At 35.9% G+C, this 19847-nt stretch overlaps 1 protein-coding gene across 1 annotated transcript; it reads right to left on the bottom strand.

The window, feature by feature from the left end:
• Positions 1 to 296: 296 nt before the first annotated feature.
• LOC110683258 lies at positions 297 to 8955 on the bottom strand. The gene is made up of 3 exons (XM_021859605.1): positions 8743 to 8955; positions 961 to 1721; positions 297 to 843 (listed from the first exon to the last, which is right to left on the bottom strand). The coding sequence occupies exons 1-3, from the start codon at positions 8953 to 8955 to the stop codon at positions 297 to 299; spliced, it is 1521 nt and encodes a 506-aa protein (XP_021715297.1).
• Positions 8956 to 19847: the final 10892 nt, after the last annotated feature.

The following is a 19847-nucleotide window of genomic DNA, read 5'->3' as shown; positions in this document are numbered from 1 at the left end:
CACAGATCCGCCACTACAACACTCACTAAAGCTTTGACTAAATAAACACCCATTCTGATGGAAATACTAGTTAATGATATAAATGTAATTGTTGTGATATTACATGTGTGGTTAGACAAAAGGTTTACCCTAGACTAATTACATGACTGCCTACAACATATGTCAATTAATATTTACCAAAATGACACATAACCTAGACATAAACTCACTCAAAAAGTTGTTTGAATATTAAAATGTTATGTGTGGCAGTCATATCTTGAGTCCTTCTTCCATTTGCATTCTTGTGTTTGTGTGCTTCAGTCTGCATCCACTTTCATGTGTCCATGATCATCTACTATATCTGTGATTGAGTCTAAAAATTGAACAACTTCACCAATCAGATTCCTATCAACTTGTAATGATTGTGGTAGTAGACCTTGACTGTCCAAACTTCTCTTCTTCATGTGAGGGGGAGAGATGTTGTTCCCACCTTGCTTCTCTAGTATCTTTATCAAGCATGATTGTAGTGTAATCCATGTGTACTTGTTCAAAACTGGATCAAGCTCTTCAAAAGCTCTTGCAACTTCTTGTATGAGCTCATCTAGATTCCTTGGGAATGATTGGTATTGTAGTGATTGAATGACACTAAACAAACCCAAATCAAGAACATTTGTTTCTAGTGATTGAGCTGGTTGAAAAATGAATTCAATGTTGAATCCATATGCATTACATGCTGCATGAAATTCTTCATCTCTTGGAACTTGGTGAGGTCTTGCATTATCCCATTGGATGATGATGTCCTTTGGTAGTTGTTCTGGCCACTTCTCATAGATTGTTGGAATGACATGTGTGAGTAGCATATCCCTGATGCATTCTTTAGTGACACTTTGAAATGCCTTAGTCTCTAGAGTCCCTACATCTCTGTTTTTGCTTTTTTTTTTTTTTTTTTTTTTTTTTTTTTTTTTTTTTGCCATTTCATACTTTACAAAAGGAAAAAGCCCATATTTTCCATCACGTACCATGTTGGTGTGATCATCAAATAAGGGCTTCCCAATCATTCCCATGAACATTGCTTTGATCTTAAATCTCCTTGATTGCTGTGCCCTGTATGGATCATCCTCTGTGGGCAGCAAATAAAACGTCCTTGCCTCTGGATTAATGTAGAACCATTTTTCATCCAAATGTATCCATTGCTGCATGTCTCTGAAGTTTGGGTCCCCTTGTGCTGGAATTGGATCAATGTGACTTAGTACCCATTTAAGTCTTGATATTTTATGCTTCTCTGTTAGAGCTGGATGAATTGTGTTGGTGTGTGTCCTGAGTCTCCCTTGTTGCCTTAGTCTGTGCAGTGCTGTTTTGGGAATTTTAAGGGCTGCAGCATATCCTCTTTCAGTCCCTCTCTTGTAGAGTGGAACTGAAGTTAGAAATTCATCTGTGTACACCTTTGGTTTGGGTTCTGTCCTACCCAATTTTTTGTTTTCAACAACAACTGGAATACCTTGAGCTAGAGATTGCTTGATAAATTTGAAATATCTTGTTGTTGTGGATTTGTACACTGAATGTTTTCTAGCCAAATTAGCTAAGAAACCTCTTGGCAATGAGTCCCCCTCCATGTGCAACATTATCTCATCAACAAGATTTCTTTTTTGTTCCACAGTCAATTCCTTGTTTACTCTGTTTTGTGGTTGTGCCTCATCAATGTTTGCATCATCATCTCCTTCATACCCATCACCATTGCCTTGCTATTCTTGGTGTTCTTCACCATCTGAATCGTACCACCATGGATATTCTTCTGGGAAGAATTCACCTTCTATGAACTCATCATCCAATGCATGCTGAGATTGAATGTACTCATCCATAACTTCATCTATGAACTCTGCAATGAGTCCCTTTCTGTTTTTTTATTTCAGGATGGCTTTTTGGTGATGAAGTGGTGGCTGGTTTTTTTTGGACGGTTTTCAACGGATCCTATTCCTGTAATTACAAAAGCTGCAACTACTTTCCCAGCTGTAGGAATTAGGTTAATGCTAATTTTGGATTAGAATGATGTAATTTGGTAGGGCTGCCTGTTATTTTGAACTAACAATACTTAATTTGTGGTGATGTAACCTAACTACTCTATTAACCCCCCACCCCACCCCCCAAACCCCTCCCCAATTCCCCTAATACTGTGCTTTTGATAAGGGGTTTTGGAAAGGATGCCTTCCTTTTATAAGGGGCATTTTGATTGAATGTCTATGAAAAATTTGAATTTTGGGGGAAGTTGAAAAATGTTTGAATTTGGGGTGAAAATTTGGGAGGGAAACAAAGTGGGAAACATTTTTCCCACTTTTGTTTAAGCTGCCAGACTGTCTTGGTGGGAAATTCCCACTAAAAATCAAAATGTTTAAGTGGTCTAAAAAAGTCAAATAAAGGGACCACTTTTATTCCCTCCATATTACTACGCTAATTACTTTACCTTACTTTTTCTAATCAATCTCTTAAAAGTTTTGCCTCGGCCTTCGCAACTACCTCCAAAGTTGCAACAAATGTGGACTGGAGGTAGTAATATATTTCATTTTTATGTGTAAAAAAAAACAAAAGTATAAAAGATACAAAATTTGTTTCAGGAGTTAAAGTATCAGTCTTGTATTCTTGCCTCTGCCCGTTAGCAATAATGCCCATTCTTCATTTTAATTTAGGTTGCGGTAAGAAACTGCTATTATTTCACTAATTCCACGCTAGTACTGGTGATTTGAATTCTTGAGCTAAAATCTACATGATATGCCTGTAACTACTAATAAAAATATTATTTTAATTAAGTTTATTAATAGGCTTAATAGATCATATCACATAATTTTTCTTTTTACAATTTTTTTTTTATTTTTGCAAATATAATATTACAGTCATACCTACTAGAATTAGGTTGCCTTTTTCGCAGGGCTGGCAAACGGATCAGGTCGTGTCGGGTTCATATTCGGGTCAGTTAAAATTCGGGTCAAGTACCCCTAACCTAAACCTGATCCATTTAACTTTTCGGGTCAAAAATTTCAACCCTAACCTAATTTTTTCGGGTTCAGGTCAACCCGAATCTGACCTGATTTTTTTGGTCATTGATTTTTCGATTTTGAATTACCTCAAAATTTCAGATCTAAAATTTCTCATTTCAGTTTTTAATATTAGCATCTTAATTTATAGAGAAAATCATTGATAAAATAATCAAATTGATACCATCAACAAATTAAAAATGTAGATATATAAGCTACAATAAATTAGTAACCGAATTAAATTACAAATTTACAATACATAAGATCTAAAATAAAATGGGTCTCCAAGATCAATTATTTTTAGGAATATCCTTTAGTTATTGTTCACTTGATGACCTCCTGCTAACCTGCTTGTTGATGCGAGATCGGTCAAGCGATAGTGAAGCAACGAAGAAGTGAGGCTGATGAAGCAAATTAAAGAGAGAGCGATGATGCGACGGTGGTGGAGAAATGCCGAACAAGAATTAATGAGTAGGGTGAAACACCGCCATGAATGAGTAATGAGAGAGAAAGTGAAAGTAAGAGTGAAAGAGGCAGAGACTATATACTTAGGGTTAGGAAAACTTGGGCTGGCCTGGTGTATGTACGGCTGATAGACTAATTTAGGATATTAGGGTGTTACTGATCTATTAGGTGGGTTTGGTCGGTTATTTACTTTTTTTTTTTTTTTTTTTTTTTTTTTTTTTTTTTTTGGGATTATCAGATTTTTTTCGGGTTATGTGGGGTCAATTTCGGGTTGGGATTTTCAACCTTAACCTAATCCATTTAAATTTCAGGTCGGGTTCGTGTCAACCCATTTAAGTTTTCAGGTCGAAAACCTCAACCATAACCCGTTATTTTCAGGTCGGGTTTGGGTCGTGTTTTCGGGTCGGGTCAGCTTTTGCCAGCCCTACTTTTTCGTTCTTTGCAATTATCATGTAGTGGTATTGTGGTAATTCAACAAATTTTGGATTGCTGTTTTATAAGCTACTATTATTGGTAAAATGTGGTTTTTTTTTTTTTTGTACATTAACTTTCTTAGCTTAGTTATTTTACTCGGCTTGTACAGGACTTGTAATTTGTCTTTTTTGGAATTTCGTGGCTGTCACAATTGCTTGGATCAAAGGGAACGGTGTGTGAATGATATGGGCTTACACATTGGTTACTTAATTTGCTAAAAACCCTTAATTTTTATTTACTATAGTTGATATATTTGTTTCAGGAGTTAAAATTTGGCTGCTCGCAATCATTTATTTTATAGCAGGAGTTCCAGGGGCCTATGGCTTTTGGTACCGTCCTTTATATCGGGCTATGAGGTAAAAAAAATACCTATATTCTCTATAGTTGTTACTTCCTCCGTCTTCAATGGTTTGCTCCACTTGTTTTTTTTGTTTTGTTGTCTCTAAAAGATTGCCTCATACTATTTTTGACATCTTTTTCAATTTGCTCTCTCTCTCTATCTCTCTCCTCATTGATATTTGTGTCAACCCAAATGCACTATTTTTTGCCCAAAGTCTTAATAAAGTGATTTTTATGATTGGGGCAAATAATTAGGGACTGAGGGAGTATTCTAGGGAGTATTATTTACCACGGCTCATGAAAGAATATCGCACATGCATTCTACATTGTCTTGTCAAGATCATTATTAATAGATATAATTTCAAACATGATCTCTTAAGCCTCCGGGGTGCCTAACTCCTTAAAGGCCGCATGCCCTCGATTGTCTCCCATGTTTCCTTGTTGTTGGTCTTTCAAAGATACCTCTCTAGATTGACTTGAGTTAAAAGACCTTTATGTTGCTCTTCTCCTTCTAAGGGTTCTCTTAATCTCGTAATCAAAAGGTACTAAGGACCTATTAAGAACTCTATGGATAAAAACATACAGAAATGATTAGTAGCAAAATTCAAGTTTATCCTAAAGTAGGATATTTTTTTTTTTCTTGTATTTTCAATTAATGGAATAAGCTTAATCAATCAATACCAATCAAACAAAAATGCCTCTCCTGAACAATAGTGCCTTTTGAGATGCTAGAAATTAGGTCGTAAACTTACTCTTAGTAATCAAGTAAAATTTATACTTCGTAATAACTCAAGCTAAAACTAGTGATATTGATTTGATGGAGGTCGGTCCATAAGGTAATAAAATGAAAATTGAAACTGACTTATGATAAAGCTAAAACCGGAATCAAGTGTTGAAGGTTAATCTATGCTAAGTCAAAAATTAAATTAATCTAATTAGGGTGAATATGGAATCTAAAAGTGATAGGGAATTGAGATCCATATGCAATCCTGTTCATCAACAAATGGGGAATCAATCAATCAAAACTAGTGAAGTCTAAGCAATTAAAATTTATTTGATAACTATCTTCAAGCTATCTCACCCAAGATCTCTCCATTGGGGAAAAAACTAGAATATCACAATCAAATTAATCTAATTAAGGTGATCGCAACATAGGTTCCCACTTCAATCAATATCAGCAATGCAATATAATTATACTTACAATTAAGGGTAGCTAAGCTAGACCAATCCATGCAAGTAACATGCAAACCTTATCTAATCTATTTAATCTCATGGTAATTATTGATCAATTTCCAAATATCAAACTCAATTACCAATCAAGCATGCTTCATTCTATCCATATCTTAAAATCTACTTACTATTCATGATTAATTAAGCCAAATTCAATCCCAAAACTAATTAAGATTATCATCAACATTGTAATAATCTAAGGAATTAAGCAACTAACCAAATCACTAATCAAAGTATGAAAATTAACCATCAAAATTATCAAACAACAAAATTAAACCAAGGATTGAAAATAATAGAAAGAAATATAAATAAGCTTTTATTGCAAATTGAAATCAAACTTGAATCGATTGAAATTTGAAGAAAATAGTGTTTAATTCTACACTTTCTCTCTAAAATAGCTTAAAGTCAAAGTCCTAAAATGAGCTTAGTTAGTAATTACAAGAGGTAGAGCCTTTTTTACAGAAAAAGAGAAAAAGAAGATTAAAGATGGTTGTCGCACAAGAAAACGCGCACGTGGCCGAGCTACTACGCATTGAAAGTGGGTCATATTTTGCTCATGCGCGCATAACACGCACAAGCCTAGGGTATGTAGGTGCTTCGGGTATGAGCTCAGAGCAGGATAGCGTTCATGCGATTGTAGTGCGCGCGCGCCATGGCTCAGTGATGCCAGTTAGAAATATTTTACTCCAAATTGTCACTCTTGGTGAGTGCATGACAAGGCTCATGAGATATCTTTTGTATGTTTTCTTTAAAGACCTTTAGCTATACTCAAAGATTTCCAAAATCTATAGGAAGGACTTTAAATAAGGGTTCTAGCCTTAATCTAGTGCCTACACTAGTAGAAAAAACATTATGGGAAGCGGTTCAAACCCCCAAATGGGAAGCGGTTCTGAACCGCATGGGTTTAGGGGACTTCCCAATTGCCATGTAAATGGCAAGCGGTTCAGAACCGCTTCCCATTTGGGGGGAATGGCAAGCAGTTTGGCGCCAAAACCGCTTCCCATTTGTAATTTTTTTTTATTTATATATATATATAATAATTAATAATAATAATATTACTAGGGACCTGTTTTGATATGCACATTAATCTGTAATTTTTAAAATTATTATTATTATTAATATTATTATTAATTAATATTATTAATTAATATTAATAATTAATAATAATTAATTAAAAATATTACAAATTTTGGAATAACAATAATTCAATAACAATAAAATGCATAATAATAACTTAATATATATAAAACTCATAAATAATGTATAGTACTAATTACAAATAAGTAATATAATGTACATATGGATTTAATAAAAATAAAAAAGATATAGTAACTAAATATATATTAATTGTTCATAAATAAAAAAAAAAAATCAATCTCATTCATTATCTAACTAACACACATATATTATATATTCTACCTAGATGCCATCAAATGTCACAAAAAATCCCACATGTCACGAATTTCATCAACTTCTTCCTTTGTCAAAGGGACTTCCCTTTAAATCTTACAAACCTTTGAAAAGAAAAAAATACCAAACATTAAACATATCATTCATATATTACATAAAATTCAAACTAATAATTAAAAAATAATAATGTATATATGTTAAATATTTCAAACATCATTCTAACTTGGCCGATTTAGCATTCTACTAAGTTTTAGGACGGCTTTTACCAAAAATCGCCTATTTCACTACTACTTTGCCCGACTTCTACATTTCTTATCTAATGAGCTATTATCTATCATAACATGTCAATTACAACTAGTCTTAGGTGTTTAATGTTTAAAATCATAGAAAATTAGCATTCTACTAAGTTTTAGGACGACTTTGACCAAAAATCGCCTATTTCACTACTACTTTGCCCGTTTTCTACATTTCTTATCTACTGATCTATTTATCTATCATAACATGTCAATTAAAACTAGTCTTAGGTGTCTAATGTTTGAAATCATAGCAACTTAGCATTCTACTAAGTTTTAGGACGGCTTTTACCCGAAATCGCCTATTTCACTACTACTTTGCCCGTTTTCTACATTTCTTATCTAATGAGCTATTTATCTATAATAACATGTCAATTACAACTATTATTAGGTGTCTAATGTTTGAAATCATAGAAACTTAGCATTCTACTAAGTTTTAGGACGGCTTTTACCTGAAATCGCCTATTTCACTACTACTTTGCCCGTTTTCTACATTTCTTATCTAATCAGCTATTTATCTATCATAACATGTCAATTAAAACTAGTCTTTGGTGTGTAATGTTTGAAATCATAGCAACTTAGAATTCTACTAAGTTTTAGGACGGCTTTTACCCGTAATCGCCTATTTCACTACTACTTTGCCCGTTTTCTACATTTCTTATCTAATGAGATATTTATCTATCATAACATGTCAATTACAACTAGTCTTAGGTGTCTAATGTTTGAAATCATAGCAACTTAGCATTCTACTAAGTTTTAGGACGACTTTTACCAAAAATCGCCTATTTCACTACTACTTTGCCCGTTTTCTACATTTCTTATCTCATGAGCTATTTATCTATCATAAAATTTCAATTACAACTAGTCTTAGGTGTCTAATGTTTGAAATCATAGCAAATTAGCATTCTACTAAGTTTTAGGAAGGCTTTTACCAAAAATCGCCTATTTCACTACTACTTTGCCCGTTTTCTACATTTCCTATCTAATGAGCTATTTATCTATCATAACATGTCAATTACAACTATTCTTAGGTGTCTAATGTTTGAAATCATGGAAACTTAGCATTCTACTAAGTTTTAGGACGGCTTTTACCCGATATCGCCTATTTCACTACTACTTTGCCCGTTTTCTTCATTTCTTATCTAATAAGCTATTTATATATCATAACATGTCAATTACAACTAGTCTTAGGTGTTTAATGTTTGAAATCATAGCAACTTAGCATTCTAATAAGTTTTAGGACGACTTTTACCCGAAATCGCCTATTTCACTACTACTTTACCCGTTTTCTACATTTCTTATCTAATGAGCTATTTATCTATCATAACATGTCAATTACAACTAGTCTTAGGTGTCTAAAGTTTAAAATCATAACAACTTAGCATTCTACTAAGTTTTAGGACGACTTTTACCAAAAATCGCCTATTCCACTTCTACTTGCCCATTTTTTACATTTTTTTCCGTTTGGAATTTTTTTCACAAACATTGCCCATAATACACTAACAATGCAAGTACGCAAAAATTACACAAAATTGCATGAGCGACTCGGTTTCTTGAATGGCTGCTGCAGCTGCCTTGGGTGCTGCCTGGGCTGCTGCAGCAGTTTCCTTGGCAGCTGCCTGGTGGCTGCTGCAGCTGCCTGTGCAGCTCCCTGGTGGCTGTTGCAGCTTCCTGGTGGCTGTTGTAGCTGCTTGGTGGCTGTTGCAGCTGTCTGTGCAGCTCCTAGGCTGCTGCTGCATTGGCCTGGGCAGCTGCCTAGGCTGCTGCCGCGGCTGCCTGGCAGCTATTGCACTTTGGTGGCTGGCTGCTTGCAGCTGCCTGGCATAACCCGAGGCAGTTGCCTCGGGTGCTCACTGTAGGGAATAATTTCAAGCCTTTAAAAATCCCACTAGCTTGAACCCCACTGTATTCATACACTAAAGTACGGTGGCGTCTAAAAGGGAAGAAGATAGAGCAAAAGAGTCGCCAACAAGTTTTCTTAGGAACTTGTAAACCGTTCACGAGGTGAAGGTTACACCCCTTAACGATCCAAGAGATCGTCAACTCCATAAGGTCTAGAACCAAATAAGGGTTTGGGGAAGAAGGTACAAATCCAACCTAAAAGAGATTGAACCTGCCCTAATAATAGGCCTCTACTTTATTCTGATCGTATTCATGTGCGCTTTCTAATTAACATGCAATCAATAGGATTAACTCTAAACCTGTTTATCTATGTTGGTTGAATATTAATGCATAAATAAACTATTATTGGCGATCACTTGAAATTATAATCAAATTAACCCTAACAAGATTATTAAATATCTTATTAAGCGTGATTACAAGTACCAATTTCCTTTAAACATGCATAAAGGCATGATCAAGCAATAAATATAAATAAGCATCAAGCAACATAATAAATAATTATTATCATGACAATAAAATTATAATCATAACAATAATCATCATAGATAAAATAATCATCATCAAAATAATAATAATAATAATAATAATAATAATCATAATCATAAATTATAATAATTATAATCACAATCATGTTCACGTTAATATTAAAGCATAATAATAGCAAGATCCTAGGCATGATACTAACAAGATTAATAACAAACCCTAGCATGTCACTAAACAATGAAAATCAAATCTTTAACCCTAACATGATACTATTAATCACAAATATTAGGAAGAACATAGGAAACATTGTAACAATCATATTTAATATTAAAAATACCCTAGACATGATACTAGGAACATCATAATAACAATATAAACATGATTTCTACATCATAATATCAATTAATCAATTAAAGTACTTACTTTGATGCCTCGTACCTCTTTCTAATAACAAAATACACACGTTAGTAACTTCAAGGAAAATAATAATCAAAACAATCAAATTAAATAATTGAAAGAGAGATTTGAGACCAAACCCTTAGAAATTAAAACCTTTCACGTCTAGGGCGAAGGCAACTTCAAATATGGCTAGGAGTTTCTAGATCTTGTGAATGTGGAATTTTGTATGAAAAAGCAAAGGTTTAGAAAGAATTGAATGTTAGAAAGATGGATGATTTAGAGAATGCTAAAGAATTAATTATTGTTGATGAATGATGGATGTAGATGATGAATCTTGATGAATGAAAACGAAGTTTTAATACGATATTTATAGAGAAAATCAGCCAAAAGAGATAAATTAACAAAACAGAGTCTGACGCTCAGAAAACATAGCTGGCGCCAACCCTGGCTAGCTGGCGGCAGGCACCAGCACCAGCGCCAGGCGCCAAGGCCTGGGGTTGGATGCCAAGCTTAATTTCAACGCGTTTTTGAAAATCCGATAAGTTTACCGTACTACAGGATAAAATAATATAATTTCTTCGAAAATGCTATTTGATTTTGATTAAAACTCTGAAAAGTCATCAAAGTCAATTTATCAATGCTAATTGAATTAGGAATGAAAAGAAACTTCTAGAAGATTCTAGAAGACTAAAACCATTCCTAATTGCATTAGGAATGATAAATCATATTAGGCCCTCCCCTAGATCATTGGGTCGTACATAAAGCTCAAACCGGGCCCAGTTTGGTAAATTGACCATAACTTCCTCAATATTCATCGGAATTGGGCTTATAATATATCGTTGGAAAGGTCTTTGAAAGCCCCATCCAACTACACCACTATTGGACCCATATTAGGACCAACCAAACTGGATTGGCTGTTTTCTTAAAAATTTTCAAAAACAGAGAGAAGAGAAAAGAAAATAAAACTTTCCGCAACACTAGACCTTTCCACACTTTCGTTTCATTCGATTATGATTCGACGCGAAAGGTACTCATCACTGGGTTTGGTTTTGGGGAGACACAAATGGGTGTCTACATAATTCCCCACTTTGACTGAGTTTGTAGAAACGCAGGTTTCAAAAAACGAAAGCCAAAGTATCGATAGGGACGGAGAATGATTCAGTTCTGCGATCCTAAATCACTCTTGTAACGCCGATACCTGCAAACTAGCGTTAGTTAAACAGATAAAAGAGTTAAGAAACACGTATCTTGCACCGTCGAGCACACGTCTCTGAAAGTAACTGATTGTTTTGATGACCTCCTGCAAGCTAGAGAATGCCATCCCGCTTGAAAACCGCTACGCCTGTAACTGCTTCCAAATTTGGAAGATTGCTTCGCCTGAAATGATCCTCCCCGCAATGATAATAATCCGCGTCCAAGGGAATACCATCAAAGATTATTTCTCTTGAAACAATCTCCATCCCCATTGATAATATTCCACATCCTAGGGAATACCATCGAAGATAACTTCGCCTGAAATTACCTCCAGTTGTTTGTGACAACTTTCCGCAAGCTAGGGAATGCCACTTTGCTGCTTTGACGTTCTGAACAAAGAGTTTCTTTTTCCTGCTGTGATAGTCTTCGAAAAGATCACTGCTTTTTAATGTTTGCTATGCCAGTATGTTGGCGCTTTGCTACTTGTGAACCAGTATGTCGGTGATTTTGCTGTGATGACAATCCTCTTTTGTTTGGGAATAGTTGCCAACACAACTCTTGTATGATGTATGACAATCCGATTTAGGGAAAGTTGTCAATGCTTCGTAACAATCCATCATTGGAAATGTTTCCACGATGAAGCGACAATTCGTATCTCGGAAAATTCGCCAAAATCCAATTTTTGGGAAAAGTTGCCAATGCTTCGCAACAATCTTTCATAAGAATTTTGCTACGATCGACAATCCACATCTTGGAATATAACTCTTGAAAGCAATCCACCTTGGAAATTCTCCAACGCTATGCGACAATCCTTTTAGGAAAATACTGCCACAATTGACAATCCGCGTCTTGGAACATTTGCAAAAAAAAGAGTCGACCGACAATCCACTTCGGGAAAATTTGCCACTTACTGAAATGAATGACAATCCACATTGAGGAACCTTTGCCAAAATTTATGATGAATAGAGACCTACAACAATCCTTTAGGAAATTTTTCCATAGGGAACTGGGTGTATGACAATCCAATCTCGGAAAACTTGCCAAAGATCTATGAATGTATGACAATCCGAACTTGGAAAAACTTTCCAAACAAAGAAGGAGCACGACAATCCACGCTTGGAAACTTTGCCAGAGATGACAATCCAATCTTGGAAAAATTGTCGTTGAAGAAGATGCACGACAATCCATTTTTGGAAATATTGTCAGTTGGGGATGACAATCCAATTTTTGGAAAAATTGTCGTTTAAGTGCTTGCTTTTGAACCGATGCTTTGGTGCTTGTAATGAGCTAATACTTAGGCGCTTAAGCTAAGTGAGACAATCTTTCATCAGGTCAATCACTTATTGCGATTGTAATCAAACTGACTACTTAATCATGTCAAATTGCTTATAGGGGCTAACTGGCGTACCAAGGAACCCGGAATTGCTGTATGAGGTCGAAATCAGCTTTCCGAGAGGCTTCGAGCTCTGTCGTTGCTGAAATATCTCTAGCCCCAAGAATTGACTCTGTCGCCAAACGTTGTGAAAGGGTCTTCCTTGTTCTGATGCACCTGTATTTATTTGACTATAGAACTTTGCCAATCTTTTTAATCATCTTAGGGTTGATGTAAGGCTTATCATTGCTTGACTCATCAACTTGACACGACTCAAGGTATAAACTTGACTCGATATGATTGACTGACTCGAGGTTGATTCGACTCGATGTGAAATGACACATGTGTTAGACTCATATCAAAGTGATATGACACGACATGACTCAATGTGTACATGACTTGTGTGTGCATTGTGTTGCAAAAAGCAAAAATTTTCCGTCATTTTTTTGGAGGGTACCGACTTTCTCCCGAAGAAGAAAGACGTGAAAAAGAAGAAGCGAAGTTTTCGAATGCATGTTGAATGAGCTTAGTCAAATGTCATTTGATACTATCTTTCAAGGTGCAAGGACTAACCCATCATAGGCTATCTCAATTGTTGACTCAATGATGAAGGTATTTGGGTAACTTAGGCATGGAGGCTAAGCACTTCATACTTCGTGATGCAATGATGATTATGATTAATGAGTGATTTGATATGACATGGCAAGCTTCAGCGTTATGTTAAGATTTCATGACAAAGGGTTCCTAAAGGGAAGTATATTTGGTCATGTATCTGTGCAGTGTGTGAAAGTGACACTAAAGCTAGACCACAAGAGCTAAGTGTGGAAAGATATATTGAAAAGAGTCAAACGATGGTGACTCTTAAGCTAGGTAAGCTAATGATATAAGGATCAAGCCCCCAAGTCTAGCTCTAAGTGAATATGGATGAGCATAGGGAACCCTTGATATGATCATGGTGCAAGTGTGTGAATGTGAATATGAATGCATGTTTATTACAGCCGCACCTCGATGTGAGGTTGCCTACGTATTCGTTAGGAATCAAGCCGAACGTAGTTCTAGCCGAACCTCACACGAGTGTGTGTATAACTCAAAAAGGTCTTTTAAGGGTTGTAACGTGGTTAGGCTAAAGGTTATAGAAAAAAGGGATAAAGGCTCAAGACCCTAGATAAGCCCCCAAGGTGTGCAACCTTGCTTTTGAATATTTGTATTTTCATGCTTGAGTTTCTACTCTTTTTTAGCTCTTTTTCCTTTAGCAGTTATTTTATTTTAATAAGTGTGGGCAATCCCGATCATGCGGTCTATCACTCACTTGGCATTCATGTTTCTCAGGCACGGTATCGAGCACTCGATAAGAGACGCAATCTGAGACATACTCTTATCAAAGATATTTTCATATCAAAGACATTGGAACACTTGCCCTTTTGTACACTTTTATTTATTTTTTGCTATTTGTGCTATTTTAATCTGTTGAATTACTCAAGCACTTTTTTAGAATTGCATAAGTTACACACCATCCCATCCCAAGGTTAGGTAGATGTAGGTTGAAAAAAAGAAGGGTCTATCGTTAGACGAGGCTCAAAGTGGTTTATGAAGAAAGGATTGCATATTCTAAAGGTGAAAGAAGATATGATGTGGCTACAAGAGGTGCCTCAAATCATTGGTATACCTTGTGCTTAATTCGACATGGATATATTTTTTTTTTTTTTACGATGCAATGTAATGAAATGATCATATACAAGAAAATAAATGCTCATGTTATTAAAAGAAAATAAAGAATCTACGAAATTAATCTAAGGAAAGGAAACGGTGCCTATGCTAGACTTATTTGGGAAAGGAAAAAAAATGAAAAAGAAATAGAAAAAAAAAAGTGGCCATGAAATCTTGTCGTTGCAGCTTGCCTCTTGTCATGTGTCATTCGCTTCATCATCACCCAGTTTTCTCGCTAGCTAGAGGCAATGGGATCTTATTTGCCTCTATGAGATCTTGAATGAGGTTTTGAAACTTGTAGCATTCATCAGTAGTATGACCGTTTCCTCGATGGTACTTGCAATAGCAGTTTGGATTCCATCTCGAAGATCGATTTTCTGGTGTTGGATCCTCGGTAGGGCCAATAGGTTTGATTAATCCTCGATCGTAAAGACAGTCGAAAGCAGCATCGTAGGTCATTCCAATGGATGTGAACTCTCGCCTGGGTTTCCTTTTAGATCCTTGATTGTCCATGGCTAAGACACCACTATGGTCAAAGGTACTAACATTATTACTAGAGTGGGCGTTTTTGGAAGAAGAAGGATTGTCGTTCTTCTTTCCTTTCCAGCCACTGTGTTTACTATTGTTAGTAGCTTTTTGCTTTGCAAGGTCGTCTTCGATTTCAATTCCGATGTCATAAACGGCCTTGAAAGTATTCAAATTATGTTGATATTTCAAATGCTTCGAATACTTCTCTTGAAGATTCTTGATAAACATCCTCACAGACTCCTTTTCGGTGGGGACCTCAATTATCTTGGCGGAAGTTTCCCTCCATTTATTAAAGAAAGAAGTAAAACCTTCATTCTCTTTTTGTCTTAGCATCTCAAGTTGTCTATGATCGGTTTCAACTTGAATATTGCACTTGTACCAATCAACGAAAGCGTTTACTATAGATTCCCAGGTAGAGGTTTTCTCCTTGTCAAGGGAGAAGTACTATTGCTGGCAAATGGTTTCAAGAGATAGTGAGAACAAAGAGGGAAAAACCTTCTTATCGATACCCTTAATACTCATTATGGTTTCAAAAGCTCTTAGATGAAAGTAAGGATTATCCTTTGCCTTGAATTTTGGGATGTCGTTGGCATTGAACTTCTGCGGAAGAAGATCTTTGTCCACCGAGACCCTTTGTGATGTAAGCTCTTAAAACTTGTAATCGCTAGACAACTTGCTTAGGATCTCTTGCATGAGGTCCATCTGTTGTTGCTCCACAGGATCATCGATCTTAAGTGCGAGAAGCTTCAGTGTCTCAGTCACAGTAGCCAGTTGGTTCTTAAGATCATTGACTTCTTCTTGAGTTGCCATTATCTTCTTAGCCTTCCTCTTTTGACGAATCGGTTTATCAAAACGCGAGACCTGAATAAAGAGGTTGTCCTTGATTAATCGCCCTTCTTTCCTTGACCAAGTACTGTGGAAAAGGAATTTGGGGATATTTATTGTAAATTATTTGACTCTTTATTCAACATGCAATGGATGGAGTAAGTGAAGAAATATTGGAATAGAATGTGAAGAAGATTTAGATGGAGGGATATGAAGAATTAGGAGTAGAATGTACCCCCAACTCAAATGACGGAAAGACCGACTCATGCATGAACCTAAGACATGGTCAAGGTGACATATACTCAAAGTGTGTGCTAAGACTAGTGAGTGTAGGTGACATGTTGAGACTCGTGTTATGACCATGTGGCTAGACTATGTGACTAAGACTCGATTAATGACTCGACAAGGTGTTATTGACAGCGAAAATTAACCGAATTAAATAGAAGACTGATTAATTAGACTCTAAGTGATGACTCGACAAATAATCCGAACTGTCGGCCAAGAGACAGGACTGGCGTCACACTGTGGAGCTTGGCGCCAGACAACATTGTTGTCGTCAGGCGCTACACTCCATAGTGTGGCGCTACAGCTCAGACCTTGGCGCCAATATTGGAGCTTCGATCTGGGACTGTTTTCGGTGTTATTAGTCAACTGGGTATGCCTAAAGTCGTACTAGGTCATTTCCGATTAAAATATTAGACTTTATTGACTCAAATTAATTAATTAATTAATTAATTAGGCAAAGTTCTTTAAGCCATTAATTTATTTAGTCTCAACACAAGTCAACAAACGGTTAAGAGAAACATAGAATATATATGCACAACAAATAATGCACAATTAGTCAAGTAGGCACAACATGATGCAATGAGTTCACAACCTAACCATGGCTCTAGTTCTCTAAAGTTCGGGATATGGTTTAGTCAATAGAGGGTCCATGGTTAATTGTCCGGATGCACCGCGCGGAAGCCTAACCGTGAAGGGTTGGCGCGAGTGGATGGGACACTGCGTGTTTTTAGAGAAAACTCGCTTCCATGGTTTGGTGAATTCAACATCTCGGATGTACCCTTTGTTGCACAAAGCGTTCAATCGGGTAGATGGAGCATGAATTCCCAGAGGGTTATGTCTATATGTAGAACACATATGGGTTTTAGAAAAGTGAGAAAAAATTCAATCAGGAAGTAGGATCGAGCAAACAATACGAAAAACCGGTCAAAATTAGAACGCATATTTCTGGCTCAGTATTGGGGGAAATTGGCGCCAGCAATCAGAGACTGGCGCCAATTTTTAACTGTAGCGCCTGGTGCCAATGCTGGCGTCTGGCGCTACGGCTAAAAGTCTGGCGCCAAGCTCTGGCCCCTGACGCCACTTCCCACATGCCTCAGCAGCTTTCTGTGCTCGATAAAATTTTCCAGTTTCGCGCGGTGTTATTTCAGTCCTAGTTGTGAAAGACGTTTCTCAAATTTCCTACGTGTAAAATCCTATGTTTTTAACTCATTACGGATGGTCTTTCCAATGAGATCTTTTTTATGCATATGACAATAATGTTAATCAAAATTACGCAAATGAAATACTTAGAACTTTTCGAGTCTCATCCACTCATTCTAAATCATTGCTGAAACAAATTCAGGAATAAAAATAGAAATCCTCCCCAGTGGAGTCGCCAAAAAACTGTAGGGAATAATTTCAAGCCTTTAAAAATCCCACTAGCTTGAACCCCACTGTGATCATACACTAAAGTACGGTGGCGTCCAAAAGGGAAGAAGATAGAGCAAAAGAGTCGCCAACAAGTTTTTTTTAGGAACTTGTAAACCGTTCACGAGGTGAAGGTTACACCCCTTAACGATCCAAGAGATCGTCAACTCCATAAGGTCTATAACCAAATAAGGGTTCGGGGATGAAGGTACAAATCCAACTTAAAAGAGATTGAACCTGCCCTAATAATAGGCCTCTACTTTATTCTGATCGTATTCATGTGCGCTTTCTAATTAACATGCAATCAATAGGATTGACCCTAAACCTGTTTATCTTTGTTTGTTGAATATTAATGCACAAATAAACTATTATTGGCGATCACTTGAAATTATAATCAAATTAACCCTAACAAGATTATTAAATATCTTAAGCGTGATTACAAGCACCAATTCCCTTTAAACATGCATAAAGGCGTGATCAAGCAATAAATATAAATAAGCATCAAGCAACATAATAAATAATCATTATCATGACAATAAAATTATAATCATAACAATAATCATCATAGATAAAATAATCATCATCAAAATAATAATAATAATAATATTCATAATCATCATAATCATAAATTATAATAATTATAATCATAATCATTCTCACGTTAATATTAAAGCATAATAATAGCAAGATCCTAGGCATGATACTAACAAGATTAATAACAAACCCTAGAATGTCACTAAACAATAAAAATCAAATCTTTAACCCTAACATGATACTAATAATCACAAATATTAAGAAGAACATAGGAAGCATTGTAACAATCATATTTAATATTAAAAATACCCTAGTAATGATACTAGGAATATCATAATAACAATATAAACATGATTTCTACATCATAATATCAATTAATCAATTAAATTACTAACTTTGATGCCTCGTACCTCTTTCTAATAACAAAATACACACGTTAGTAACTTCAAGGAAAATAATAATCAAAACAATCAAATAAAATAATTGAAAGAGAGATTTGGGACCAAACCCTTAGAAATTAAAACCTTTCACGTCTAGGGCGAAGGCAACTTCGAATATGGCTTGGAGTTTCTAGATCTTGTGAATGCGGAATTTTGTATGAAAAAGCAAAGGTTTAGAAAGAATTGAATGTTAGAAAGATGGATGATTTAGAGAATGCTAAAGAATTAATGATTGTTGATGAATGATGGATGTAGATGATGAATCTTGATGAATGAAAACGGAGTATTAATACGATATTTATAGAGAAAATCAGCCAAAAAAGATAAATTAACAAAACAGAGTCTGTCGCTCAGAAAACAGAGCTGGCGCCAACCCTGGCTAGCTGGCGCTAGGCACCAGCACTAACGCCAGGCGCCAATGGCTAACGCCAGGCGCCAAGCCTGGTTCCAGGCGCCAAGGCCTGGGGTTGGACGCCAAGCTTGATTTCAACACGTTTTCGAAAATCCGATAAGTTTACCGTATTAGAGGATAAAATAATATAATTTCTTCGAAAATGCTATTTGATTTTGATTAAAACTCTGAAAAGTCAACAAAGTCAATTTATCAATGCTAATTGAATTAGGAATGAAAAGAACCTTCTAGAAGATTCTAGAAGACTAAAACCATTCCTAATTGCATTAGGAATGATAAATCATATTAGGCCATCCCCTAGATCATTGGGCCGTACATAAAGCTCAAACTGGGCCCAGTTTGGTAAATTGGCCATAACTTCCTCAATATTCATCGAAATTGGGCTTATAATATATCGTTGGAAAGGTCTTTGCAAGCCCCATCCAACTACACCACTATTGGACCCATATCATGGACAAACCAAACTGGATTGGCTGTTTTCTTAAAAATTTTCAAAAACAGAGAGAAGAGAAAAGAAAATAAAACTTTCCGCAACACTAGTCCTTTCCACACTTTCTTTTCATTCTATTATGATTTGACGCGAAAGGTACTCATCACTGGGTTTGGTTTTGGGGAGACACAAATGGGTGTCTACACTCATTTTCCCATTTTCTGCATTTTGTATCAAATGACCTAATGGCTTTAGAGCAGATCCATATTAACTAGTCTTGGTGTCTAAGGTCTGTAAGCGCATCAGAAGAAGGTTTTACTAAGTATTTGGACGGCTTATACCCAAAATCGCCTAATTGACTTCTACTTTGCCCGATTTCTACATTTCTTATGTAATGAGCTATTTCTTTATCATAACATGTCAATTATAACTAGTCTTAGGTGTCTAATGTTTGAAGTCATAGCAAATTAGCATTCAACTAAGTTTTAGGACGGCTTGTACCCAAAATCGTCTATTTGACTTCTACTTTGCCCGATTTCTACATTTCTTATCTAATGAGCTATTTCTTTATCATAACATGTCAATTACAACTAGTCTTAGGTGTCTAATGTTTGGAATCATAGCAAATTACCATTATACTTAGTTTTAGGACGGCTTTTACCCGAAATCGAACCGGAAAAAAGTAAAAACAAGTACCTCCTCAATGTGTTGGG

This window comes from Chenopodium quinoa, unplaced genomic scaffold (assembly GCF_001683475.1).
Source record: "Chenopodium quinoa cultivar QQ74 unplaced genomic scaffold, ASM168347v1, whole genome shotgun sequence".
Lineage (NCBI taxonomy): Eukaryota > Viridiplantae > Streptophyta > Magnoliopsida > Caryophyllales > Amaranthaceae > Chenopodium > Chenopodium quinoa.
Note: the sequence above shows the minus strand (reverse complement) of the source record. Positions and strands in the feature narration are given on the sequence as shown.